This window comes from Ahaetulla prasina, chromosome 18 (assembly GCF_028640845.1).
Source record: "Ahaetulla prasina isolate Xishuangbanna chromosome 18, ASM2864084v1, whole genome shotgun sequence".
Classification (NCBI taxonomy): domain Eukaryota; kingdom Metazoa; phylum Chordata; class Lepidosauria; order Squamata; family Colubridae; genus Ahaetulla; species Ahaetulla prasina.
In genome coordinates, this window is record NC_080556.1 from 6,147,498 (window position 1) to 6,174,260 (window position 26,763).

General features: G+C 49.2%; 1 protein-coding gene across 4 annotated transcripts in view; it reads right to left on the reverse strand.

Annotated features, from left to right (window-relative positions):
- Nucleotides 1-718: 718 nt before the first annotated feature.
- RERE (arginine-glutamic acid dipeptide repeats) overlaps nucleotides 719-26,763 on the reverse strand; it is a 282,778-nt gene continuing 256,733 nt past the window's right edge. For 3 of the 4 annotated variants that reach the window (XM_058160874.1, XM_058160873.1, XM_058160876.1), the window contains 11 exons: nucleotides 20,861-21,023; nucleotides 20,452-20,544; nucleotides 18,801-19,000; nucleotides 16,008-16,172; nucleotides 14,656-14,769; nucleotides 13,091-14,379; nucleotides 11,057-11,279; nucleotides 9,229-9,949; nucleotides 4,610-4,756; nucleotides 3,928-4,108; nucleotides 719-3,794 (listed from right to left, as the gene is read on the reverse strand). In XM_058160874.1, the coding sequence (XP_058016857.1) occupies nucleotides 3,761-3,794; nucleotides 3,928-4,108; nucleotides 4,610-4,756; nucleotides 9,229-9,949; nucleotides 11,057-11,279; nucleotides 13,091-14,379; nucleotides 14,656-14,769; nucleotides 16,008-16,172; nucleotides 18,801-19,000; nucleotides 20,452-20,544; nucleotides 20,861-21,023 (3,330 nt within the window). In that variant the 3' untranslated portion in view covers nucleotides 719-3,760. The remainder of the gene's footprint in view (nucleotides 3,795-3,927; nucleotides 4,109-4,609; nucleotides 4,757-9,228; nucleotides 9,950-11,056; nucleotides 11,280-13,090; nucleotides 14,380-14,655; nucleotides 14,770-16,007; nucleotides 16,173-18,800; nucleotides 19,001-20,451; nucleotides 20,545-20,860; nucleotides 21,024-26,763) is intronic. The other variant, XM_058160875.1, reaches the window with a different exon arrangement.

Here is a 26,763-nt window from a genome sequence, read left to right on the forward strand (position 1 = left end):
TGGGAAGGGGAGAGCCTGCACTGGCCCTTAAAAGCCTCTTCATCCTGCGCTCCCAGGAAAATGGGCGTTTTTAAATACGGTATCCAAATAAATTTCATTAAAATAAAAACATTGCAGATTGCAAGCTGCTTGAAGGTAGACCTTGCCCACACACACACACACCTCATTTTATACATCCGCAGGCATTTGACATTTCAACTAAGGGGCAGCCTAAAATACCTTCCCCCCCCCCAAATCCCCATTTCTTCATTGTTTACAGATTTTATTACTTTATAATATTAAATACAAAAGCAAATTGTAGGAAAAATAAGGGAGGGGAAGGGGTAAGTGAAGAAAAGAAGGGGGGTGGGGGAAGGGAAAGGTGACTTCCAACTCCCCATTTCTAAACACGTCTAAATTCCCCCATTTCTCTCCAAACAGGACTCTAAAGCATCCGGGAGATTATTATTTTCATGCTCTTGTTATTATTTTCAGAATATCTGAGGTTATTGTTTTCAGAATATCTGAGGTTATTATTTTCAGAATATCTGCCAGTGAAAACCACCCATCATCATCATCATCATCATCCCTGCTTAAAAAAAACCCTCTTACCTTGTTGGTGTGCAGGGGCACAAAATGGGTGCATCGGAAGTGCAAACAGCCTCCTTCTCGTGTGACCTCCAGGTTTTTAACACCCCCACACCCACGTAAGCACCAAGAAAAGGCAAAACGGGAAAGGTAGTGTAGCTCGGTTTTTATTTATGTCCACAAATATTTCAAAAAAATTACAAAATACTCAAATGGAGAGAACACAGAATTCACAACTCCTGGTGTTTTTTGTTTTTTTCTTCTTCTTCTCTATATCCTGCTTTACACTGTGTTACCCCATGGCAAACTACTCATATATACACTAAGCCTCAAGATATATATAAACGTAGCTGTCAGAAGGGAGAGTCTGAGTAAGGACAACACTGAACGAGAGACATGTTGTTGGTGAAATAAAACGAACGAAAGAAAATAATGACCCACCCCAAATTAGGAGAGCGGGCAACCAGAAAGAGAGAGAGAGAAAGAGAGAGAGAGAGAGAGAGAGAGAGAGAGAAATGTGTTGTACAAAAAAAACGGAGAAGGTTCTGCAAAATGTTAAACTACAAAGGAAAAAAAATATGGGTGATTGCCACATTGGAAGGCAATTGCAAAGCGATTGGGAAGAACTAACATTGCGAGTTTTCTCCACCCTGGAATGATTCAAAATATTAACTGGAAAATTAGGGGTGGTGGGGGAAAATGGAGGGGTGGGTGGGAGTTCAACAGGAATGGTACTTGTTGTCCACATTTCCCAAAAGGAGATCTTACGCTTAGGCAGATCCCCTCGAAGACCTGTTGAAATTAGATTTCACTTTTCTCTTGCACGAACGAACAGAAGACGGAAGGAGGATGTTCGGAATTACTGGGGGCTATTCCGCTTTTTTTTTCTTTTTTAGTGTTTTCCATTCCAGAAAAGTAGATGAACTTTTCAAGATTCCTTCACTTCTTTTTAGCTTTTCTTGCTAGTCGGTGGGAAAAATACAGGATTGGGGGTTTTTTTTGTGTGTGCATCTGACTTGCAAAAAAATAAATAAAATTTAAAAAAATTGCTTTTCCTGCTTCTCAATCCCATTCTCTTCCCCCAAAGGGCGGATTCAACTGTCTGTATCTTTGCAATAAGGCAAGGATGACCCATCCCTTGGGGATTTCTTTCTTTCTTTTTTTTAAAACGTTTTGGGATGGAAGGGATGATGGGCAGGCTGCAAACTGGCATCGTGGGGGGAGATTTTGAAGGACGGGAGAGGGTATCCTGAGAAAACACAGGTGGTTTTATTTTTAAAATGGCCTTTGCACCAGAAATCTTGGCTTCCCCCCCAAAAAAAAACATAAAGAGGGAGGGGAGAGACACGGGGCAGCAAAGGCTTCCGATCGAAGCAATGAAAAGGGAAACACGGGTGACGCAGCGCACGTTTCGTATCGGCCTCCCAATTTAAAAGCTTGACGTAACCATGGGAAGGGCGAAGGTTCACAGTGCGCTTCCAGCAACTGCCAGGTTAACTTAGTTGAACGCCGGCGTTAAATGTTCTCGCAAAAAAGGCAGCCGGTCTTAACCGAACAGGGCACATTCCTGAGTGTTGCCAAAAAATTCCAGATTTTATTCCTCTTCCCGACACAACCCAGAGGGGGTAGACTGAGGCTGGAGGGGGAGGAGAGAAACCTGCCCGAACAACCGTGCGTGCCCACGGGGCGCCTGAAAAATTTTATTTACAGCCAGCCCAGAAAAACCTGCATTTTTGCATAACCGGTTTGAAAGCTTACCGCTTTTGAGCTTCTCTCGAACGATTGAGATTTAAATTGATGGAGTGGCTGAAATGATCCAGGGGCCTGAACTAAGAACGGTAGGTGCTTAACAGTAAAAAAAAAAAATACTTTCAATGTTCCTACAAAAAAAAAGCAAGCCATAAAATCAGGAAAAGGAGTGTGTATGTAAAGAGGCACTTCCAGGGATGAGAAATGTACTCACAAGTCTGGAAGAGAGATGTGACTTCCTGCTCAAACAACTGTTTTTGTAACACAACCGGCTACTGAAGGAAAAGGGAGGAGAAAGTTTATGGAACATTAAGTAATTAAATAAAGAACGTTGCACACGTAACGTGTGTGCAAAAAATAATAATAATCAAAACTGTGGTTGTTTTTTTTTATATTATCCCTGCAACTCCTTTTAACGCTTGCGCTCCGACCAGCCGTTCTGAAATTATTGACTTTATGGTGCTCCTCTTTCATGAATCGAAGGGCCGCTTATATATATATATATTCCTCTTATTTGTTTAAAAAATCAAGCCTATATTCTCGCCAAACGCCAGGTTTTGAGAAGTAGATGGTTTTATGATGAGAGAGGGGAAGGAGTCGAGGCCGGAGAAGAGGCAAAAAATAATATTAATAAATCAGGAATTCATGAAATTATAATCCATCTTTTTAAAACCCCTAACCCCTCCCCCAAAAAAGTTATTTACAGACTTAAAAAGCCATGCTGCAAAGCTCTCTTTTAAAATTATGAAGTTTGCCTACAATGTATTAAAATAAAAGTAGATTTTTTTTTCTTTTTTTTAAAATTCTATTATAGCACTTGGATTTTTTCGGAGGTTTGTAAAGCCACTACTTGCGATTCTCGGGTATTTTTTTTATTTTATTTTAAGTATATATATATAAATGGAATATACTTTTTTTTTTTTTATGCACGGTGGCTTGCATTAAGAGGTTGTGAACCTGAAAAACTAGCACCTACTCAAAAAATGAAAATGAAAATAAAATAAAAATAAAACCAACGGCCAAAACATACCAAACCAATAGTCCCTTCAAGGTTGCCTTGAGGAAATTGTTTGGATGAATTTCTCTCCCGGTTCTGTTTTGTTATTCCTCTTCTTCCTCCCATTCCCAAAAGACAAGGGAAAAAAAAAAAAGAGAGAAAAAAGGCCTTTTAACAGGTTTAGTCATGCAAAGAGACTCCTGAACTGGTCTTTTGAGAAATCTTTCCTACAAATGAATACTATTATAGAACGTATGCATCGGTTTCACACGTCCGGCTTTGCTTTCGGGCGGGAACTTATGGGCTGGGGCTGCTGCGTGTTTTTCCACCGTGTGAAAAAGAGAGAAGAACGTTCTTTCCAGCAGTTCTCGAGAGATTAAAACACATCCCACTGCTCCCACTGAGGACTAGGAACTTGAGTAGTCAGCGTCACAAATAAATAAGGTATTACAACTGCTTGTCACCCTCTTTCTTCAGACGGCTGGAAAAAAAAGAGAAAAAAAAAGAGCAGGAAGTGAAAAGCAAGTGAGGGGGGGGAGAGGAGATGCAGCTTTTGGAAGCGGCCAGTGGGTGGGGTGCCGGGGTGGGGTGGGGTGTCCAGCACGTCCCTTTACCTGTAATAGTCTTCTTGGCTGGGAAGATGCCCCCCGTGGATGTGGGGGTGCCCGTGAAGCCACTGCTGCTCCATGGCGAGTCGCTGAAGCTCTGCCGACTGGGCGTGCATAGCTTGTAACTGATGGGCCGCTGACATGGGAGGAGGGATGGCGCCAGGGAGGTCACGTGGGTAGGGGGTACCTGGGAGAAAGAGGGACAAGGCAGAGTCTTTGAAGGGAGAATTTACAGTCACAGACCTTCTCTGGCTTCAAAACTTGGCAAGAAGTCTCCCAGAGTCACGAACAAATTAAGCGAACTAATTGTCTCCTGCAAACTCCACTCCCCTTTCGCTCCTCTTTATTCCCTGTGGGAGGGGCCATTCACTGCCCACCTGTGGCTTTACTCCTGAGTCGACCCTTGTTCTTCAGCTGTTCCCTTCTCCTGGCAGCTCTGCCCATGCGCACACTGTACTTCTGCCCCACTGACGTCTGACTCCGAAGGCAGCTGACAACTGTCAGACGGCCCTGGCCCCCTCTCTGCCTCAGACGCAGAGCCCTCATCAGAGCCTTCCCCAGACTCCAGGACTGGCCCGTATTCCTTCCCAACCTCCTCTCTGTCTGCCACCAGCTCCGCTGGCCTGATAGGGGCAAGTGGGCATGTTGTGTGAACCCGGCAGGTTGCATCCCCGTCCCCCACACTCACCAAAGACTGGATGCCGCAGCATTTCATGCTCGTGAGACGGCTGTCCTAGCAGCGGGTTGGGGATGGTACCGGGAGGGTAAGGGAAGCGTGCCAAGTGTGGTCCAGCGGCTAGAGGGTCCACGAGGGGGTGAACGGGTCCGGCTGAACCTGCAAAAGGGGAGGGGGCAGGAGAAAGAGGGGGGAAGGGAAGAATTACCACCCGTTTTAGAGACACTTAATTTCCATCCGAGATCAAAATCGTCCTTTATTTACAGATAGTCCTTAATGTACAACCACAACTGAGCTTGAAATTTCCGTGGCTAAGCAAGACAGTTCAGTGAGTTTCGCCCCGATGGCCGCAGTTGGTCAACGAATAATAGTTGGCAGCAAAAGGGGCGGAAAAATTCCCAAGGAAATGTTTTCTTTGAGAAAAAGGGGAAGCTAATTTTGACAGGTAGGGAAAAATTCCTCGTATCGTTTGCTTTTATTTCTCCTTCCTTTCCTTCTTCATCAACAATTCCACTCCACTTCTCAAAGCTTTAGCAAACTTAACGCACGACTCAGGACCCCTTGCAAGAGCTAGATGGACTGGCCCTAGAATAAAAGAATAAAAATGGCTTTTTCCCCCCTCTCTCGAGTATATCCATTGGTATGTTATAGAGCTGCAGGCACCAACTGCACTAAGTAACATCATCAGTGCTCATACCAAAGACAAGGAAGGAAGGAAGGAAGGAAGGAAGGAAGGAAGGAAGGAAGGAAGGAAGGAAGGAAGGAAGGAAGGAAGGAAGGAAGGAAGGAAGGAAGGAAGAAAGGAAGGAGAGTATTTGTAGCTCAGGGTTAAAATGAGGGCTCCTTGATGCTTTCATTACTCAAACTAAGTAACATCCTCAGTGCTAGTAGTACCAGTGCGAGTACCAGCTAGTACTAGTGGGTGATCACCTTTAGGCAGGTATTTTCTCCAGAAAGTTAAAAGAATGTCTAGCAAAAAGAAGCTGCTACCTTAAAAGGATCCCCAAAATTCAACCATCTGTGCGTCAAAACAATGCCACCTTCAGAGTCACCCCCCAGCCCCCTACCCCCCGGGTACAGCTGCTGAGGAATCCCAGTTTTAAACTTTCCACAATTCCCCCCAGAGGTAGCACACACCTGGGGGATCAGGTCTTTAAGATCTGAGTAGGTTCTGCCTTAATCCAACCTCCGCCCGCCTCCCTCAATCGTCAACGGATAATTAGAACTGCAGAAAAAAACATGGCTACCAACCTGCCTTCCGTTGAGGACCTGTATACTGCACGAGTCAAGAAGAGGGCCCTGAAAATATTTGCAGATCCCTCACATCCTGGACATAAACTGTTTCAACTCCTACCCTCAAAACGACGCTATAGAACACACTACACACCAGAACAACTAGACACAAGAACAGTTTCTTCCCGCACACCATCACTCTGCTAAACAAATAATTCCCTCAACACTGTCAAACTATTTACTAAGACTGTATTATTACTATTATTCTTCCTAGTATCTATCTCTTCCCACTTATTACTATAACCATGTTGCTTCTATCATTCAATTTATATTGCTTTTGTTTCCTAGTATAAAGTTTCCTTTGATAGTTTATTAGTAACCTTGACTATCAGTAAGTGTTGTATCTTTTTATTCTTGATGAATGTATTTTATTTTTCTTTACTGAGAGCTTATGCACCAAAGACAAATTCCTTGTGTGTCCAATCACACTTGGCCAATAAAGAATTCTATTCTATTCTATTCTATTCTATTCTATTCTATTCTATTCTATTCTATTCTATTCTATTCTATTCTATTCTATTCTATTCTATTCTCTACTCTACTCTTATTGGCCTGCAGGTTCAACCACCGCTTCTCTCCTGGCGCAAAGAGATTTGTTCAGAAGCTGCCAACGCAGAACGGTAAACCACGTATTGAGGCTATCAACCCTGAAGATGGCCTGGCCGAAGCCATCTTGGCGCTTCAGGGCTGCCACACCGGAGCCGAGGGTTAGGGAAGTGGGGGGGGGAGATTGGAGATAGCTGGGGTTGTGTAGTCCAAATAAAATATTTTCTCTTGGAAACCAAGGACCTTCTCACACCTGGCGGGAGGAAGGAGGAGTGATCAGAGATGGTATTCAGCCGGTTCAGGCAAACCGGTAGTTGTAACTGCGAGTGGACTCGCCCGCCTGTAATACCATCCTATTTAGCCATGTTTTTGGGCGCCTGCGTGGAACATGAGCGCGTGAGCAAACCGCCTGCACGGAAGGCCCATGCACGCCGCAAGCATGCAGAAGTCAGGGCGCATGTGCACGGGGCAAACCGGTGGCAACAACAATTTGTGAAACCCACCCCTGGGATGGATGTCACCGGAGCATCAGACAGTGCCAGGATTGGACAGTGTAACTGATGGTTTGGGGTTGAGAGAAAAACATTTACTTTTAATTAGGTGAAAAACGGTAGGACTTTTCGGAGTTGGTTTTTCACCAGATAAGTGCCGGTGATGCGATATTTGCAACCGAGCTATTTCTCTGAGGAATCGAATTGCCTTGCTTGAAATGGATCTATTACTTGGAACCGTGACACAGGTATCAAAAGCAAAACTTAATGTCCAAAACTGACAGACCGAAGGACGTGTGGGGGTGGGGGTGGGGGAGAAGGAGGACCCCATTCCCCACTGGAAAAATTAGGAGCATCGGATCTCATCAGAGGTTGGTTTCACTTAATTTTACTACCGGGTTGCCACGCACCGAAATTGTGAGCGCGCGCAGCTTGCATGCTTAGAAAACGTGGCTAAATAGGACGGCATAGCACCGGGGCGGAGGGGCGGGCCCCCACCCGCAGGACGCTCACAACCGGTGCGCCCGAACCGGTCCGAACCGGCTGAATACCATCACTGGATCTCATATTTGGATACTTGTGAGGATCATGTCCCTTCCTGCTCAGACGCCAAGGTTCCTATGTCTGCTGTAGGGGATTTGTGAAAGGGGATTTCTGTACTTTGTTCCTAATGCTAACATCCAGAGCAGGGGTGAAATCTAAAAATTTTCCCTACCGGTTCTGTGGGCGTGGCTTAATTGGTGGGTGTGGCTTGGTGATCAGATGGCTTAGTAGGCGTGGCCAATAACAATAAATAATAAAAATAATAAACAAAGTATAAAAAAAAGAATAAGAGGTACCGAAAACCAACTTTCACACTTTACACACACAAAACACAGCACAATTGACACACACACAATATAAAAGCAGCTGCACTTCACACAGCCACAAAAAGCTCAAAAACCAACTTTCACACTTTACACACACACAACTAACACACACACACACAATATGCCACATACAGCTTTCTGAGATTTTGTGTGTTTGTGTAGTTAGAGTGAAACACTACAGAAACACACCAAATCTCAGAAAGCTGCACAAATATTTTATTTTATTTTATTGTGGACTTCAAATCCCAGAGTTCCTCAGCCAGCAAAGCCAGCCAGTTGATCACCGAGGAAATAGATTAGCTGAGCGATTGATTTTGTCTGGGCTGAAACTAAAACTGCTTTCGGGCTGGAAAAAAAGCCATGCGTTCATCAGTAATCAGGTAAGTGCCTTAGAATCTCTACTCTTACTTGTAGAAAACATGTTTTCTACAAGTAAGAGTACAAGTAAGGTTCTGCTATTTTTTACTTTTAAAGGCCTGTTTCGGCTGAAGCAAAACCGGCTTTTAAAAGTAAAAAAAACCAAAAACCTCTGCAAATGGTGCGGCTCAGCAGAGGCAGTGGGGGGGCGGGACCAGGGATTTTTGCTACCGGTTCTCCGAACCAGCAGCCGCCATCGCTACTGGATTGCGCGATCCTGTCCGATCCGGGAGATTTCACCCCTGATCCAGAGTGTGTAAAATGAAGGCTCTCCGTTGAGCTCAATGGCAAAGGAGTCCAGAGAGATATCTGGGGAGCATCCTTGGCAAAAACCAGGGAACAGACCTCGTGGTTTGGCCTACAGGCCTGAGACATTTTGGGGTTTATATGCTGGGCCGGGTGGGGGGGGGGAATTTAGTCGTTAAAGCTGGATTTAGATAGGAAGGACGATGCTGCAGCTACGAGAATGAACCCCGGAAAGGTTCGCGAGAAGCAAAATCCGAAAGGGTAAAATGCAAGCGATACTCGATTTACGATGACAATCGAGCCCCCAAAAAACCCACACGGTTGCTCATTTTGCGACCTTATCTTGCCACAGTTGCTAAGTGAATCACTGCAGTTGCGAAGTTAGTGGCCCAATTGTTAAGTGAATCTGGCTTCCCCATTGATTGCGCTTGTCTGAAGGGGATCGCAAAAAGAGGATCATGTGATCCCGGAAGGCTGCGACCGTCAGAAATATGAGCCGGTCACCAAGCGTCTGAATTCTGATCACGTGGCCGTGGGGATGCTACAACGGTTGCGAGTGTGGAAAAAACGGCCGTCAGCCGTGTTTTTTTCAATGCCGTTGTAACTTTGAAAGTCGAGGAGTAATTTGCAACCAGCCTCAGGCTGGGAGAGACATGGCAACGCAACTCATCCCGATGTGCCAGTTCTCTGCCCATCGGAGGACACCTCCTTGCCCTGGGACAGTCTTTGGACTCAGCCAAGGGACGATGGGAGATCCCCGGGGCCTCACCTTGATGTAGTGGGTCCTGTTGGTGGAGATGCAGATGTGAATGGATGTGGGAATGTTGATGGTGATGGGGCGTCACGTTGAACATCTGGAGCCTGGCCAAGGGATCGTTGGTGAGGGATGCCATGCGCTCGGCGTGGATCCTCTCGGCAGCCAGTCTGTCTGGGTAGCTCATTTCGGGCCGTAACTGAGGGCCGGCTAAAGCGAGTCTCTCCCTCTCCAGAGGGTTAAGCCCAGGGTGGAAAGAAGCGAAGGGGTGAGGGCCTGCGGTCGGGGGGATGGTGAGAGCCCCGTGACGGGCAAAGTGCTCCATGGGGTTGGTGGCCGGGTGGAGGGTGTCCAGTTCGGGAGGCTTCACCTCGAAACCTGGCTTCATCCTTTCCCGCAGTTCCCGCTCCCTGATCTCCCGTTCCCGCAGCTCCCGTTCCCGTAGCTCCCGCTCCCGGAGGGTGGGGTCCACGTTGTAGAGGCCTGGCATGTGGTAAGCCAAGAGCGGGTCGGCGGGATTGAGAGGAACGAAGAAAGGGTGGTTCCGGTTGGTGGGGGACATGACGTGGGGACGCGCGTACTCGCTCAGCGTCCGTAGGGCCGGGGTGTCCGGACCGATGTAAGGGGGCACGGCTGCAATGGTGGTGGGAGGCGGTTCAAAGGACGGCCTCATATGCGCCGGACCGCTCAGCTGAGATTCTCCGAGACGACCGTCGTGGGAGGAACTGGATGCTTTCTGTGGGAGGAAAGAGAGAGAGGCTCAGGGCAAATTCCAAAAAAAACCCCAGTCCAGATGTTTCCTACTCTCCCAATTCTTCCATGGGAGGTATTGACTATGAGCAACTAAGATGATTAAAGGCGTGGAGAAAAGATATGGAGAACTGTTGCAGGAAATAGGTATGCCTAGTCTAGACAAAAAAAGGACTAGAATAGAATAGAATAGAATAGAATAGAATAGAATAGAATAGAATAGAATAAACAGAGTTGGAAGGGACCTTGGAGGTTTTCTAGTCCAACCCTCTGCTTAGGCAGGAAACCGTACATCACCTTCAGACAAAAAGTTATCCAACATCTTAAAAACTTCCAGTGTTGGAGCATTCGCAACTTCTGGAGGCAAGTTGTTCCAGTGATTAACTGTTCTAACTGTCAGGAAATTTCTCCGTAGTTCCAGGTTGCTTCTCTCCTTGATTAGTTTTCATCCATTGTTTCTTGTCCTGCCATCAGGTGCTTTGGAGAATAGCTTGACTCCCTCTCCTTCTTCTTTGGGGCAGCCCCTCAAATATTGGACCACTGCTCTATGTCTCCCCTAGTCCTCCTTTTCATTAAACTAGGCATACCGAGTTCCTGCAACCGTTCTTCATATGTTTTAGCCTCCAGTCCCCTAATCATCTTGGTTGCTCTTCTCTGCACTCTTTCTAGAGTTTCCACATCCTTTTTACATAGTGGTGACCAAAACTGGATGCATTATTCCAAGTGTGGCCTTACCAAGGCCTTATAAAGTGGTATTAACACTTCACGTGATCTTGATTCTATCTCTCTGTTGATGCAGCCTAGAACTGTGTTTTTGGCAGCTGCTGCACAGTACTAGGAGAGACATGAACACGACAGTTTCCACAAAGAAGAAGATGTGTGTCAACCTATTCTCCAAAGCACCTAAGGGCAGGACAAGAAGCAACGGATGGAAACTAATTAAGGGGAGAAGCAACCTGGAATTAAGGAGAAACTTCCTAACAGTGAGGACAATTAACGAGTGAAATCTTCAGAAGTTGTGGGTCTCCCCTTCCTTTTGGGGTCTGATTTCATCCCCCTCCACCCTACCTTCGCAGACAAAGACAAAACCTACCGCCACCCTCTCGGCCTCTCTCTCCCGCTCCCGTTCTCGTTCCCTCTCCTTCTCCTTCTCTTTTTCTCGTTCCCTCTCTTCTCTCGCTTTCTGCTCCGCTTCCCGCTTGGCTTTCTCGATCGCCTCTTCTCGCTTCTTCGCCAGCTTGGAGCCGGCTAGGGGCATGAAGTACAGATCCGTCCTCGCGCAGGAGTTGTAGCCGCGGTCCAGGTGCTTGTAAAACCTGCAGGACGAACGGGGGAGGGCAGGATGAGAAACTAAAACGATCGGCGCAGAAAAAAAGCAGCGGGATCTTGAACATTAAAAAGAGATGGTCAACAAACCATAGCCAGGAATGTACACAACCCAGAAACACGGATCTAAGACAGGAAATTAGCTTTGTTCCCCTAATTCGGAAATAACGTTTCTTCAAGTTTCTTTATCTGAAACTGACAACAGTATTGTTACATGTTTTTCTTTTACTGCTTTCCTTATTCTAAACATTGATACACACACACAAGATTACTATACTACTTACTAGAGGTTTGGAACTAAACTACCCATCATGCTGGCTAGAGATGATGGGATCTTTTGTCTCCCTCACCTCTAGCAGGACATCAGCTGGAAAAACGATTGGGGGTTGTATTACTCCACAGATTTTTCTCCGTGTTATTCAGTCTTTGACTGTTAAGTGCCTGAAGTTTTATATCATGATGCACTAAGCCATATTTAAACCATGGTTTCCTGAATACCCCATAAGGGGTTGCGTTCACATCCCATCTAAGTCCCCCAAGCCTGCCCAAACCATCTATCCCTTCCAGCTAAGTAGATGGGCCACGCTGTTGTGGTCCGTCAGCAGCCTGTCGAGCTGGCAGTGGAGTCGGACAGTGAGGAGGCTGGGGAGGATGATGGGCCAGTCCTGGAGTCAGGGGAAGGCCTAGATGAGGGCTCTGCATCGGAGGCAGAGATGGGGCCAGGGCCATCTGGGAGCGATGCACAGACTCCGGAGCCTCCAGAGGCGGACAGCAGAGAGGCAGAGAAACAGGAGAAGCCTAATCCTAGTGCACGCATGAGAAGAGCTGCCAGAAGGCAAGAGCAGCTAAAGCAAAAAGGACAACTCAGGAGTAAGGCCAGGAGATGATTGGCTCCTCCCATAAGGCTTAAAAGAGCAGCAACAGCTCTTGGGCTCTTTGTAGGAAAGCAACATTGCTACAATTGTTTCTAGTCGGTGTCTCTTGCTTCTGAACTTTGAGGGGTTCTTGCCAAGAAAAGCCTTTGGCAGGGTGCTAAAGAAGACAAAGGTTTGTGATAAGGCCGAAGGACTTTTTATGAAGGACTTTGTTTTGGACTAATTTACTTCATTCTCAGCTGTTCTAATAAAATATGTTTGTTTAGGACTGGTTGTGTCTGGTAATTACTTCGGCCTAGGCCACAACACATGTGGGGAAAAATTCAAGGTTTTTTTGGGGGGGCGTAGAATACAGAATATATAGAATACAGAATAACAGAATTGGAAGGGACCTTGGAGATCTTCTAGTCCAACCCCCTGCTCAGTTAGAAAGCCCTATAGCACTACCATATATTACTATATACCCTATACGATATATACCCTATATATACATATATATACATATATTATATATATGGGACATGGTGGCTCAATGGCTAAGATGCTGAGCGAAAGGTTGGCAGTTCAGCAGTTCGAATCCCTAGTGCCAAGTAACGGGGTGAGCTCCCGTGACTTATCCCAGCTTCTGCCAACCTAGCAGTTCAAAAGCAGGTAAAAAATGCAAGTAGAAAAATAGGGACCATCTTTGGTGGGAAGGTAACAGCGTTCCGTGGGCCTTTGGCATTGAGTCATGCCGGGCACATGACCACAGAGACGTCTTCCGACAGTGCTGACTACTCGGCTTTGAAACGGAGATGAGCACCGCCCCCTAGAGTCAGGAATGACTAGCATGTATGTGCGAGAGGAACCTTTACCTTTTACTATATATACTATATGTACCCTACTCCACATCTCCAAGCAATAATCACAAGATTGCACCCCCTCACCTAGCTGACTGACTGGCATGGCTCGGCGTGTCCACCACGGTGGGGTCTGGTGAGGGGCTCCGGGTGGGGGGAGGTGGGCTCTCGGGCTCCTCAACGTCGTCGGGCACCTCCTCCTTAATCTGGATGGAGGGGACGGTGCAGGGGGTCACCACAGGGACGTTTCCGCTGCAAGCCGCCGAGCTGGACACAGCCCCCTGGCTCGGAGCACTTGGCACAGATGGCGGCGTGGAAGTCGACGGGCAGGAGGGAGGTGTGGCAGGAGGCGGCCCCCCAGGAACAAAGGGGTGCTGGGCGAAAGAAGGCTGGGGAGGAGCTGGGTGGCTCTGGGTGAGGACCGGTGGCTGGGCAGGGGAGGGCTGCAGGGGCTGGCTCTGGGGCATCAGCTGTAGGGGAGGAGGGTGCGCAGAGGGTGGGTGGTGGGTTGAGAGGGAGCTGAGTGGCTTCAGCGCAGGTGGCGGGGGCAGGTTGGAGTTCATGGAGAACGGCGAAGGGCCTGAGAGATGCTTGTGGGAGGGTAGCGTGGGGAGAGGCGGGATGGGCGTGGTGGGTGGGGGCTTGATGTGGGGCATGGCCATGGGGGCAGGCGGCAAGGGCTGCTCCCGGGGGCACTGGGAAGACAGGGGGGACGAGGGCACTTGGCTGGAGGAGACCTGCAGGGCAGGGTGGGCCGGGGGAGGTAGGGGACCCTGAGACTGCGAAGAGGAGGCTGGCAAGGCCTGGGGTGGGAGGGTGAAGGGCTGTGCAGGAGCCGGGTGGGGCAGGAGGGGCTGTGCTTGCAGGCCATGTGGGAGGGCCTGTATCTGGCCGTGGAGGGGCGGCTGAGGGTGCGGCTGGGGGAGGCCCTGGGGCTGGCCGGGGGGCCCAGCAAGTGGCTGCAGCGGTGGGTGAGGAGGAGAAGGCAGCCTGGGCGGGTGCAATGAAGGGACCTGCTGGATGTGCGAATGAGGGAGGCCCGGCGCCAGAGGCTGGCTGGGGGGCTGCACTCCTGAAGGAGACACATGCGGGACGACGGTGGAAGAGGGGATGCTGGAGCCGGCCGGCAAGGAGGGCAGCTGTGCTGGGAGGGGCCCCGGAGGCTGAGCCGGGCCGTTGGGCGCCTGGAGAGACGGCTGCTGCTGGGCCGAGGAATCCGAGTCGCTCTCATTGTCCTGCGGGCTGGAGATGCTGGGCGAGGTGCTGCGGTTGTCCTGGTCGATGTCTTTGGGGTCGCTGCTGCCCTCGTCGTTCACGCTGCGGCTGTCAGAGCTCTCCCCTTCACCCTCTGAGGGGGAGTTCGGCCGGCTGATCTCCTGCGGAGGGGGAAGAGGAGGAGGGGAGGACATGCCAGAAGATTGGATCCTCCAGAAAGCTGCCATGGAGACGGTGGGGACCTACCCCAGGGCACAGGGATCTCTGAGCATCTCATGGCTTCCATCAGATCATGCCAACCCACCTGGTGGCCTTCAGAAGACCACCGTGGGCTGAATCTGAAACCCAAGGATTCCCCTAACCCTGGTTTCAAGGTGGGCTTCCACCCACCCACCCAGCCAGCCTAGTGCCAACGGCTGCTTCTTCAAGGAACTCACCTGGGTTTTGGTTTTCTTGGCATTGATGCGGTCGGGCTCCTCACTGTCGGACGCCGCCTTTTCTCGCTGCCTCTTGGAGCTCTTGAGAGGGGAAGAAGCCTCTTCTTTAATCTTCTGCCGTGGAAGAAAAAAAAAAAAAAGCAATGTGGTTTCAAGAGAAGGCACAGGGCAAGTGGTACCGGGGTATCTGGCCTCCTAAAGGCTTCACACTCGAGCTTTAAGAACGCAAGGGGTTTTCCCGAAGTGGCGGAAGGAACGAGGAACGGAGAGCTGGACGGAGATGGGAGACTTCAAGTGAAGCACCACCACTGATGGGTTGAGAGGTTGGATTTCCAACAGGCTTCCCCAGCGGAAGGTCCCCGGAGGGGAAGAAGGTGAGAATGTCTGACCTGGCTGTGGGGATTTTTGTCCCCCACCCCTTTTCCTCTTCTGTAGTTTTTCTATTGGAGTCAGGCTTGACATAGCTTGGAGCCAGGGGTGGACTTCAAAAATTTTAGCAAGGGGTTCTCTGCCCAGTTGCTGGGTGGGCGTGGCCATGGAGGGTGTGGCCTAGTCGGCCTCCTGCACCACAGTGGGGAGGGGGTGTCTTTGCCCTCCCCGGGCTCCAGAGGTTTTCCTAGAGCCTCTGGAGGCCCGAAACGGTCCATTTCCTTCCCCAACTTCCAGTAGGCACGTTTTTCACCCTGAGCCTCCATGTGCGCCCTGCACCCAAAACGGGCCCCGTGGGGACTCCTGGGAGGGGCGTGGTGGGGTGGGCGGGGCCAGCCAGAAGTGGGATTTGGGGGTTCTCTGAACTGCACAGAATCTTAGCTAGAGGTCCTCCCGAGCCCCTGCGAGCCCCCGGCAGCCCACCCCTGCTTGGAGGTGAAGTGGGGGGGGGGGGTTGTAACTAAAACAAACTAGTTCACTCCAAGGTCAAGGTCACCCTAACTGCCCGCTGGCTAGAGATGGAGGAAGGAGTTGCCAGACATCCAGCCAGTGCCCGAATTGGACAATGTGATTTATTGTTTTGTAGGGGGAAAGTGAAACTTTCGGTTTTAATGAAGTGGAAAGCTCGGGAAATCTCAGAGTTGGCTTTCCACCAGCTAATTAAAAAAAACTAAAATAAAAAAAACGCTGTTCTTTGAGAATCTGCCTCGGAGTTCTGTTTGAAATGGGGTCATGCCTTGGAATCCTGACACTCAAAGGATGAGACAAGAAGACTCATAATCCCAGCTGGGTGATTAACTGGAAGCTGGCAAGATGAGGAACTCTGCGGGAGGGTTCAGAGGGGCAGGGAATGGCCAGCTCTCGTCAGCCGCGTTCGTCTTCCCTACCCACGAAGGAATGCCAAAACCCTCATCGCAACGTACTTTGGTGGATTTCTTGACCGAATCCGCCTTGCTGTCGTTACTGGATGTGCTGGCCGCACTGGGCGAGTTACGGCCGCTGGATCGGATGTCCTCGTTGATGGGCGAGGCCCTCCCGTCTGGGCTGGTGGGTTGCTTTTTACGACCGCTGCGAAGTGTAGACATCTGCTGGTTAAAAGAGAAAGGCAAGGTCAGAGGCTGCTTCCGGGGAGGCCCGACCTTGACCGGCAACGTGAATAAACTGATTTTTCATTCTCTCCCAAAGCTACCAACCTGCCTTCCATTGAGGACCTGTACACTGCACGAATCAAGAAGAGGGCCGTGAAAATATTTACAAATCCCTCGCATCCTGGACATAAACTGTTTCAACTCCTACCCTCAAAACGACGCTATAGAGCACTGCACACCAGAACAACTAGACACAAGGACAGTTTTTTCCCGAAGGCCATCACTCTGCTAAACAAATAATTCCATCAACACTGTCAGACTATTTACTGAATCTGCACTACTATTAATCGTTTCATAGTTCCCATCACCAATCTCTTTCCACTTATGACTGTATGACTATAATTTGTTGCTGGCAATCCTTATGATTTATATTGATATATTGACCATCAATTGTGTTGTAAATGTTGTACCTTGATGAACGTATCTTTTCTTTTATGTACACTGAGAGCATATGCATCAAGACAAATTCCTTGTGTGTCCAATCACACGTGGCCAATAAAAAAATTATATTCTATTCTATTCTATTCTAAAGCCATCTTGTGTTGGTCAAGCGACTGTTGGGTCTCCATTCAAGCCTGGATCCAAACTTAGTGACCAGGTCACTTTGGGAGAAGACAGCTCAGTTCCATGGTTTCCACCATGTTAGGTCTGGTTCCAGCCTCGGAATGCACCTGGTGGCCCTTCTTCCATTCCTCAGCGTTCAGGAAGGAAGCCATACTGTCACCCCAACGCTCCCTGGAGAACCTCAACGTTCTCAAGTCCTCAGTAAAGCAGGGACGCCAAAACAACTGAGCCTAGGAAAGGATAATGTGCGATGGGACCATTGTCTCCTGCTTTGTCCACCTGTTGAAAATCATGAAAGGACGGACTGGGGGTGGGGGGATACGATAGCAATATTCTAATATTTGAAGGGCTGCCACAAATAAGAGGGGGGTCCATCTATTTTCTCAAAGCACCTGAAGGCAGGACAAGAAGCAATGGACGGAAACTAATCAAAGAGAGAACCAATCTAGAATCAAGAAGAAATGTCATGACCGTGAGAACAATTAATCAGTGGAACGAGAAGCTGTAAATGCCCCAACAACTGAAGTTTTTAATAAGAGACTGGACAATCATTTGTCTGAAATGGTACAGGTCTCCTGCTTGAGTAGGAGATTAGACTAGAAGACCTCCAAGGTCCCTTCCGATTCTATTATGCAATATTCTATGTCAGGGGTGTCACTCAAATTCATCAGGGATGTAGTTGACCTTGGGGGGGCTGGGTGGGTTTGAGTGACTGGGTGGGCGTGGCCGACTTGGTGGGCGTGGCCAGCTTGACGCCACTCCCCAAACTACTGGCATTTCCTCTTTGCATTCGGTAGACCGGACCGAAGCCCCGCTCCAAGGTCCCTTCCCACTCTTTTTTTTTTTTAATTGATTGATTGATTGATTGTTCAAATTTCTATACCGCCCTTCTCCCAAAGGACTCAGGGCGGTTTACAGCCAGAATAAAACAATCAATACAAAAATTAAAACCAGTTTAAAAGAGAAAATTCAAAATTGGCTGGACACTATAAAACCAATAAAAACCAATAAAAAAACCCATTTAAAAACCCATTAGGCCAGTCCTGCGCGATGGAACAGAAATGTTTTCAGTTCGCGAGGAAAGGTCCGGAGATCAGGGAGTTGGCGGATACCTGGTGGTAGCTCGTTCCAGAGGGTTGGTGCCCCCACAGAGAAGGCTCTTCCCCTGGGGGTCGCCAGCCGACATTATCTGGCTGACGGCACCCTGAGGAGACCCTCCCTATGGGAGCGCACTGGTCGATGGGAGGTCGCCGGTAGCAGCAGGCGGTCCCGTAAATAACCCGGTCCTAAGCCATGGAGTACTTTAAAGGTGGTAACAACACCTTGAACAGTTGTCGTGTCCCACTCCTCCGCTGACGGCCGGGTCAGGGAAATCCGAATCAGGTGTGCCTCTGCAGCTCTGCCAAAGTCCTAGCAAAGTCCTCAAGGCAGGCAGGAGATCAGAAAGTGACTTCAGCAAGATATGTTCGACTTTGCCTGACTCAGAGACTGCCAGAAAGCAGGTCCTTTATATAGGCCATGGGGTGTGGCTCCATGACTCAGCACTTATCCAGGCCTGCCCCTCCCTTCCTTCTGACGCCGCCGCCTATCAATTATTCTGAAGCGAGGGTCACTCCAGTCGGCAGCTGTTGGTAATTGACCTCCCTCAGGCTCACATGCTGTGGGGGAGGGGGAGGGGTCTAGTTGCTCCGTTTGCCTGGGCATGGAGCCAGGGCTGGGGCCGGGAGGTGCTTCCTCCTCCGCAGCCTGTCTGGGCATGGAGCCAGGGCTGGGGCCAGGAGGTGCTTCCTCCTCCGCAGCCTGTCTGGGCATGGAGCCAGGGCTGGGGCCGGGAGGTGCTTCCTCCTCTGCAGTCTGTCTGGGCATGGAGCCAGGGCTGGGGCCGGGAGGCATACTAGGACATTCCTCGGCGTTCGGAAGCAGATAAGAAGGCCCCGGCTGCGGTGAGAGCGGGCAAGACACAACAACAGTTATCCTGTTCCTTTATCACAAGAGTGGACTTACCGAGCCACGACTCCTTCTCGTCCTCATGCTATGCTTCCCGCTGAGACTGTCATCTTCCTCTTTGACCGGCTTGAACATAAAAGGCGGTGGGTCCACGGGCTTCTCGATGGGAGGGAGCTCTCCGTACTTCTTGAAGTGGATCCGACAGTCCGTGCAGAGAAGGATGTTTTCCCGGCCCCCGTGGTGCCAGTCCTTGGAGGCTGTTAAAAAAAAAAACGAAAAAGGAAAAAAAAAAAGATGCGATCAACCCAGGAAGAGTGAATGACGGATTTAAGGGGAGTGGCAGGTCCTGGAACTATTTTTCTCCCTCCTGGTAACTTTTAGGGCTGCCACAGCGAAGCAGGTCAAGGGGGGGGGGGGATTGTAGCCATAATAAAACTCTTTCTTCTGAAAACCAGGAACCAGCAACCTGTCGGAGTCTGAATCCAAAGGGGAAAGAGGAATGGCTGACAGAGAGCGAGAGAGTGGATCCCCGTGGGCTGTGGAAAAAACTGGGGAAGGGCAAAGTTAGGCTGGGCAGAGCAGGGGAGAGGTAGAACAAGGGAGAGGGGGTTCAGATGAAGACCAAGGCCCAACCCCCCTCCTCCTCCTAGGCAGTGCAGAGGACAAGAGAGCAACGTGGGTTGCGTGGCTTACGAGGGAAGAAAGGGACCTGATCCTCTTTACAAGGCACAGCTGCTGCTGGAATTTAAAAGGAGAGGCAAATGGCGTTTGTCAGGAACAAACGCTGAGTTTATCTGGTGTTTCTTTGAATCCTGGCATCCTCACAACTGCCTTGGTTTACTGCCGTGCTACTTTATTTGTGGAATTCCTTATTCTGCTTGCCCTGCTGGATTAATTACGTTGTCCTGCCTTTGGATTTTTTTGTTTTCTGCTTACAACGTTTGGGATTGAAGTATTTGCCAGTCAAAGACTATTACAGGTTGGTGGAAGAGCTCTCTCTCCAGGCTGGAGAGTTGAAAGGGACACAGTTGGTGATAATAAAGGGACTCATATCGGTTCTCTGGCTGTGTTGCCTTTGTGTCACGCCCCGGGTCATCACGGAGACCAAACGACCTTTGGACTGTGACCCGACTGCACCATGCGATGGATTAGATGAGCACGGGCAAGAAAATTCTACTTGTAACTAGGGGGGAAACCTCAGGGGGGGAGTTTAGAGTCACGTTTCCCCAGATGTGCCAGTATGACAGGCCTAATAAATCTATACTTGGAGGAATATACCCCGACTTGTACTGGCTACGAATTTGCCAGCCGCACATTCAGCCCGGCCGATGATGGGTGGTGGGCGAAACAGGAAAGGTGGGTTTGGTTGGTACAGTGGTGGGATCTATAATGGCACGCGGGAATGGCCAAGGAGAGGAGGAAGAGATGATGCCTAAGGAAACGGTCAGATAAGAGACGGCACTGCCCTCAGCTGCAAAATGGTGGAGGAGAAAAGAGACTCCGAAGCGGAACCTCCCCAACTTTTCAGGCTGTAAAAGAGACGGCGGGAGATTCGTACTTTCGCGCCTTGCGAGATTCTGCTGATGTCACCGTGTTAACAATAAAGCAGAATTTGTTTCCAGTCTGGTCTACCCGGGGGAGGTCCACAGGACACACACACACACACACACACACACACACACACACACACAGGTTAAAAAATACGTACTGGTGGTGAAGCAGTGACGACACGCATAGCCCTTCAGCTCCTGTTCGCTGTCCTCGCTGTCGAAATCATCTTCGCTGGCCGAACTCAAATCCACTAGGAGGAATTAAGGAGGAGACAGGGCAATAGATGCAAACCAGCTTTTGTTCTAAGTGTACTCCGTCGGTTTGGAGGGTTTTATTGGTAATACGTGTTTGAATCTTGTATTTTGATATATGCACACCTTGCCATGTGTGCGGGTGGCTACATGCGTCACGCTTAGAGACGGACCCGTGCGCCTGAGCACAGTTCCAGTTTCACAGCCGGGTCCAGACCGAAGTGGAGGAAACCACGACTTTCGGTTTGGCCCCCGTGAATCTAAAACAAGAGATCGATTCCCCGCCTCCCCCCATGTTTTCAGTTTCCTACTTACAGAATTCGCTGGAAGGGGGCCTGGAGGGGGTGTTAACCGGAGTGGAAGCTGTCCGGGTCTTAATTCTTCGAAAGACGGCTTGTCGCCGATGCCTGCGGTGAGCCCGGGAACTGGCAGCTTCTGGGGTTTTCTTCCAGTAGTAATAGAAGGTGATCAGTTCTCCCTGGGAAAAAAAAAAAAAGAGAATGAGCGGGATCGTAAGGTTAGCCGAGAAAGTTAAGGAAAACCCTTGGAAGGAACAGGGAAAACAACAACAACAACAAATTTTGCAAAATCAATTCCTAATGCCTTGGAACAGGGGTGTCAAACTCAAGGCCCGCGGGCCAGTTCTGGCCTGAGGGATGCTTTGATACTGGTCCGAGGTGCCACCCTGGAAACCGGCCTGCAGTGCCTGTGCCAGCGAAAATGAAGCCCACTCCCCCCACTCCGAAACTCCATTTTCGTTGGCAGAGGGTTGCAGGAGGCCGTCGCAGCTGGAAATGGAGCTCAGGAGCCCGTTTTTTGCTGGCGGAGTGCTCGGGCCACCGCAGGAGCCCTCCACATGAGTGACGTCAAGCTGGCCATGTCCCTGTTGTGACCCAGGCCCAAGTAGGTAGTAGTAAACGCAATCAGTTCAAAAACAAACAGACCTTATTAGAACGTCCAAATTAAATGAAAGCAAATTCTTCATAACACAAGTCTTCAGTCTTATCACCAACCTTGGTCTTAATTAGGCAAACCGCCAAAGGCCTTTCTCGGCAAAAGTTCAAAAGCAGAAGACGCCGACAAGAGATAAATGCAGCAAGATAAGGAGCAAGGCTATCAACGTTGTTTTCCGGCAAAGAGCCCAAATGCCGTTGCTGGTCTTTTAAGCCTTATGGGAGGAGCCAATCATCTCCTGGCCTTACTCCCCAGTCGTCCTTTTTGCTTTAGCTACTCTTGCCTTCTGGCAGCTCTTTGCATGCGTCCACTAGGAACAGGCTCCTCCTGTTCCTCTGCCTCACTACTGTCAGCCTCTGGAGGCTCCAGAGTCCGCACATCACTCCCCAATGGCCCTGGCCCCATCTCTGCCTCCGACGCAGAGCCCTCATCCGGGCCTTCCCCAGCCTCCAGGACTGGCCCACGTTCTTCCTCAGCCTCATCGCTGTCCGACTCCGTTGCCAGCTCCGCAGGCTGCTGGCGGACCACAACAGTCCCCGTCCCTCCTCCGAGATCAAACACAACCTTGCTGCGGCCCTCAATGAAATCGAGTATGACACCCCTACCTTGGCGGGTAGGCCACGTCTGCTCTCCCTTTTCAAAGTTGCGTTTCCATATCCCCTGAAAGTCTCTATAGAGATTTTCAGTTTCAAAATTTCAATTTCGAATCTTTGTTGTCAGTGCACAACCCATGTGCAATGAGATTGGTTGAGTTCCCCCAGTGCAACCCCCACTCCCATCACAATACAACTCACGGTGAAGACAGAAAATCCCTAATCCAATAAATCATACTGACAAGCACCCAATCCTATTGCGCCCCTGCGAGCATGTTACACGTTACGCCGGCCCTGCAAGTCCATCGTACTACGTAGTTATGATGTTATTCAGTCGTCCAAGTCACGGTTGTCCCAAAGGTATTTATTTTTTTTTCCCAAGAGGCCACTGGACTTTCTGGTTTTTTTGTTTTTCTTTGAAGACGTTTCGCTTCTCATCCAAGGAGCTTCGTCAGCTCTGACTGGATGGTGGGAAAGAATGGAAGGATGCAAAAAACAAAACAAAACAAGGAAGTCCAGTGGACTCCTGAAAAAGCACCTTTGGTTCGTATCCCATTGGTTTGAACTGCTGGCATTCCCATCATGAGAAAAAAAGGAACGTCACGTCCCTCAAGTTTAATTCTTCACGTGAATTAAAGGCCTTAAAAATAGCTAAAATAAAGAGGGGAGGGGGAAAGGGAGCGGCAGCTGATAACCCGGGATTGGAAAAAAAAAATCCACTTCTACGATCTCCTGCTCAAAGCTCTTCCCACAATACAAAAGCTGTAAGAAGACAAAATTTATTTTATTTATTTCCTTATTTTTGAAATCTTCATGTGCGGATGTTTGGATATTAGGCAATCCAAGGGCCCACCAGGAGAAATCGGCAGTAATCCCACAGCGTAATGCCTGGTGGGTGGATTTCAACTCTGTGTTTTTGTGTGTGTGTGTGTGTTTGTGTTCCTAACTGACTTCTCAGAAGCCAGCAAGTAGGAATGGACACTGCCTCCAATTGTCCACAAGAGGGTGTGTATGTGAATCTCTCTCTTTCTTTCTCTCTCTGTCTCTCTCTCTGTTTGTCTCTCTCTCTCTCTCTCTCTTTCTTTCTTTCTGTCTCTCTCCCTCTCTTTCTCTCTGACTTTGTTTGTCTCTCTCTCTCTCTGTCTCTAACTTTCTCTCCGTCTCTCTCCGTCTTTCTCTCTCTCTCTCAGTCTCTCTCTCTCTCTCTGTGTGTTTGTCTTTCTCTCTCTGTCTCTCTCTGTCTCTCTCTCTTTGTCTTTCTCTCTCTCTCTTTCTCTCACAGGAGGCTGTGGGGAGGCCTACTGGGCCCAAAATGGGGCACCAGGGCTGTGTTTAGCACACACACCCTGCCATGGTCTGTTTTTGGTTCCAGAAGGCTGCAGGGAGGCCTACTAGGCCCAAAACGGTGCGCAGGGGTGTGTGTGGCACCCTCCCTGGTTCATTTTTGGTCCCAGGCGAGTGCAGGGAGGCCAACTAGGCCCAAAATCGGGCCCGGAGAGGTCGCGTGCACATATGCAAGGTTTTTTTCCATGTGGCATGCACAGGGGACGTGCGTGCGCACATGCGCTGGGGGAGTACGCGTTGCATTATGGGTGCTGGCAAGCACGGGCGCGACACGACCGCAAAAAGGTTAGCCATCACTGGCATAGGTCTTCAAGATGCCCAAATGAAGGTTCAGGCCAATGCCAGGTGACTTGTTCCTCTGAACAAACCGGAGACAAGCCAGGAAAGGCAGGCTGGCAAACTCTTGTCTTGGGTGGATGCAACCAGGCCCAGCCGCTGCTCCCGGCTCCGTTAATGGCGATTGTGTCTGGCTAAGGAATTAAATGCTGGAATAAAAGTAAATCCGGGAGGATTATAGGGTTCCTGGGTGGTAGGAGCCTGCCGTGCAGACAAAGGATCCCGTCAAGGAAGATTTCGGGAAGCGGCAGACGGGGAAGCGCCCGCCCCCCCTCCCCGCATGAGTCAAGCCAAGGGAACATCGATCAAACACACACTGCGTGTGCCCGCCAACACGACTCACCCCTCGTGCATAAATCCAGGGGACAAAAGCCACCCGAAACATTAACACAAGGGGTTGTGGATGAAAAGGGGGCCCTGGGTATAAAGGGGGCTGCTTTGTAGATTAGCCAGCGGGGGGGGGGTGTTCTTTGGCAGCACAGAAGCCCACCACCGCTGGCCTTCCATCCGTCTGGCTCATCTCCCTTGTCCCCCCACCTCCCCCCCAAAACCTGACCTGCTCCTAAAATGTCCAGGCCCAAATGGAGACGGATCTCAACGTCTATTTAGATACTCGGTCATACATGTCATGGGTGTCCCAAAGGTGGGTTTTCTCCCCCCCCCCCAAAAAAAAGGCAACTGGACTTTCTCTCTTTCTTTCTTTTTTTCTTTTCCCGTGAAGATGTTTCGCTTCTCGTTCAAGAAGCTTCCTCGGTTCTGGCAGAAGGCCGGAGAATGGAATATAAATCCTTTCATTCTCCACCCCCTTCAATCAGAACTGAAGCAGCTTCTTGGGTGAGAAGCGAAACGTCTTCAAGGAAAAACAAAGTCCAGTTGGCTCTTGGGGGAGGGGAAGGCATTTTTGGGTGCCCCTCTAAATCTCTGTATCTCAAGTGACCCCTTTTAATGCAAAGACATGCTCTGAAGCCAAGCCAGCTTTTAATGGATTCTGGATTCTGGGAGTAGAAGGTCCATCCAAGGTTGAGAAACACCTTGCATGTGCCTAGTGATGCATCTTACCTGTTGGCTGTAACCACAGGTGATGTCCTTTCAGATTAACAGATTATACAGAGCTGGAAGGGACCTTGTAGGTCATCTAGTCCAACCCCCCGCCCAAGCAGGAGACCCTACACCATTTCTGACAAATGGGCAGTCCAGTCTCTTCTTGAAAGCTTCCAGGGATTGAAGCTCCCACAACTTCCGAAGGCAACTTCTGTTCCATGGGTTGATGGTTCTCGCTGTCAGAAAATTCCTCCTTATTTCCAGGTTGAATCTCTCCTTGATCAGTTTCCATCCGTTATTCCTTGTCTGGCTTTCAGGGCCTTTGGAGAATAGCTTGACCCCCTCCTCTTTGGGGCAGCCCCTCAAATATTGGAAGACTGATATCCTGTCTCCCCTGGTCCTTCTCTTCACTAGACTAGCCAGGCCCAGTTCCTGCAATCGTTCATTGTATGTTTTATCCTCCAGTACCTTAATCCTCTTGGTTGCTCTTCTCTGCACTCTTTCTAGAGTCTCAATGTCTTTTTTTATAGTGTGGTGACCAAAACTGGATGCAGTACTCTAGGTGGGGTTTTACTAGGGCTTTTATCTACTTACCTTCCTTACCAGTTTGAGAGGGCACACACCGCACGTACACACTCGTTTCGCTTGCATCACATATACGCGCAGACCTTCTGTGCATGTGCAGAATTTTACAATGTGTAAAAAACACATTACTTCCTGGTTAAAACCAGGAAGTCATGACACCCAGGCAAGTGGGTGGAGCTTTGCTCCGCCATCGCTACCAGATCAACAAACTACCGACCACGATTGCTACCGGATCGCACGATCCGATCCGATCCAGGGGCATTTCACCCCTGCTTTATAGAGTGGTATTAGTACCTCCCTTGATCTTGACTGACTCCCTCCGTTAATGCAATTTAGGATTGCACTTGGTTTTTCGGATGCCGCTGCACGCCGCTGCCATAGATACAGGCACTGCTATGGGAAGTTTTTAGGTAAGGATGTGCTGGGATGGGGCCTGCCTTATTTCTCAGCAAACTAGCTTTAATTTCCTACAACTTTTGCTTTTATTTAGTTATTTCTCACATTTACACGGCCGCCCATCTGCCCCGAAGTTCCACTTCCAGCAACTGTCACTCCAGATGCTTTCAAAATTCAAACGAAGAAGTAAATAAATAAATACCGATTTTTCCCCCCTTTGAGACATGGATGAAAATACGGATTTTCGGCTCTAATAAAAGATTTTAAGGCTGTTTTGGAAGAAGGGTGCAGGGCCTGGTGGGCAACACTGCCCCCTAATGCCAGAACGCAGCAGTACACGCCTGAACTTGGAGCAAAAGAAGGTTTTGGAACAACATTTGCTAAAATTAGCGACCACTGCAGCTTCAGGAATTGGGCGGCTGTGCTATATTTAAAACACAAGCCAGAAAAAGACCAGCCATATGACAGGAAGGGAGAAAAGAAAGGATGACTAATGCAAACCAGAACAGGGAATTATTATTATTATTATTTTAAAAAAAGTAAGTTTAGAAGCACCAAATTGAAAAGTTAAAAACAGGGGATCGACCATCCAGGCTTGCTGGCGTTACGGCAATGCTTAATAAACGAGGTTTGTTCCTATCTCAATCGTCATGGAGTTTTTAACTGGGTCTTTGGATCTTTTCGGCTTGATGGGACGATCGGGCCTGCGCGTCCAAAAATTACTGGCAGGCATCAGGCCGAATTCCCCGGATGTCAGTTTAATTCAAACCCGATGATTTGATCAACAGGCCAAACCTTTCCCACCAATCAGGTGATCTGTCACCTTCCGAAAATGTACTTAAAAAGGATTTGTAGTTTCCCCCACCTCACAGCAGTGACTTTCTCTGCGAAGAATTTGCAAAATCCTCCTGTTGTTTTTTTCCCCCTTCTCCTATCAGGCCGAGTGGAATGGCTTCCCTTTTTTCTTTC